Source organism: Arachis hypogaea, chromosome 14, assembly GCF_003086295.3.
Source record: "Arachis hypogaea cultivar Tifrunner chromosome 14, arahy.Tifrunner.gnm2.J5K5, whole genome shotgun sequence".
Classification (NCBI taxonomy): Eukaryota; Viridiplantae; Streptophyta; class Magnoliopsida; order Fabales; family Fabaceae; genus Arachis; species Arachis hypogaea.
In genome coordinates this window covers 19,004,118-19,005,265 of record NC_092049.1, presented here as the reverse complement: position 1 = coordinate 19,005,265, position 1,148 = coordinate 19,004,118, and the positions used below count along the sequence as shown (strand labels likewise).

At 35.1% G+C, this 1,148-nt stretch overlaps 1 protein-coding gene across 1 annotated transcript; it reads left to right on the top strand.

Annotated features, from left to right (window-relative positions):
• The first annotated feature begins 280 nt into the window (after positions 1-280).
• Positions 281-849, top strand: LOC140178517 (uncharacterized mitochondrial protein AtMg00810-like). Its single transcript, XM_072215687.1, has 2 exons — positions 281-514; positions 643-849. Exons 1-2 carry the CDS (start codon positions 281-283, stop codon positions 847-849), a joined length of 441 nt encoding a protein of 146 aa, XP_072071788.1.
• The last annotated feature ends 299 nt before the right edge of the window (positions 850-1,148 follow it).

Genomic DNA, 1,148 nt, shown 5'->3' with positions numbered 1-1,148 from the left:
TCTGAAGAAGGCTAACTATAGTTTAAAACAAGCACCAAGCGCTTGGTTTGTAACCCTCTCTAAAACATTAAGAGATTTTGGCTTTTTTAGTACAAAATCTGATCCTTTACTCTTCATTCGACACACTAATTCTTCTGTTACATATCTTCTTGCATATGTAGATGACCTTTTGATAATTGGAGATAATCCTCAAGAATTACAAAATATTATCATGCAACTGAATTTAATTTTTTCTTTAAAATATTTAGACAAGTTTAATTATTTTCTAGGACTGGAAGCAATGCATACAGATGATAATCAGATTCTATTGATACCACAGAAGTATGCTACTGACTTATCAACTAAAACTAACATGCTAACTGCTAACACAGTCCCTACTTCTATGATTTCATCAATCAAATTAAGTAAAGATAACTCTGACCTTTATGATGATCCTAAGCAGTACAGGTTTATTGTTGGAGCATTGCAATATTTAACCTTAACAAGACTAGACATTACATTTGCTGTGAGCAAAGTATGTCAGTACATGCACAATTAAATCATTGGAAAGATATGAAAAGAATCCGGCGCCACATAAAAGGTACTTGAATCAAGGATTGTTATTTACTAAAAGCACTGATTTTCGTTAACTCTCTTTTGTAGATGCAGATTGGAGTGCTGATGTATGTTGATGATAGAAGATCGATGACAGGCTACTGTGTGTACTTTGGAAGGAATCTAATTGCCTGGAAATGCAATAAACAACAAGCTGTTAGCAGGTCCAGTACAGAGGCAGAGTTTCGCGCTTTGGTAGCTGTGCAATCTAAACTTGTATGGACTCAGAATCTGCCCCTACAAGAAAACCATTGAGTACCATTGGATTTACCATTAGATTCATCTAATAAATCCGCTGGTAATAAAGTTATCATCATTTTGGAGTTGACTGTATAAATGTCGCCGAAAAGCTGCTTACCGATGGATTTTTTTTCCGTTCGACGCTAATTACCGGTAGATTTTCTATTGATTTTTTCAATGGATTTGTTGAGACTGAGTTGATGATTACCGTCGGATTAATCCGATGGTAACTTTGGCGCCATTTCACGTGTTTAGGTGCTAAGTTACCATCGAATTAATCCGACGATAAATCTAACGGCAATATTTTTTTGGTA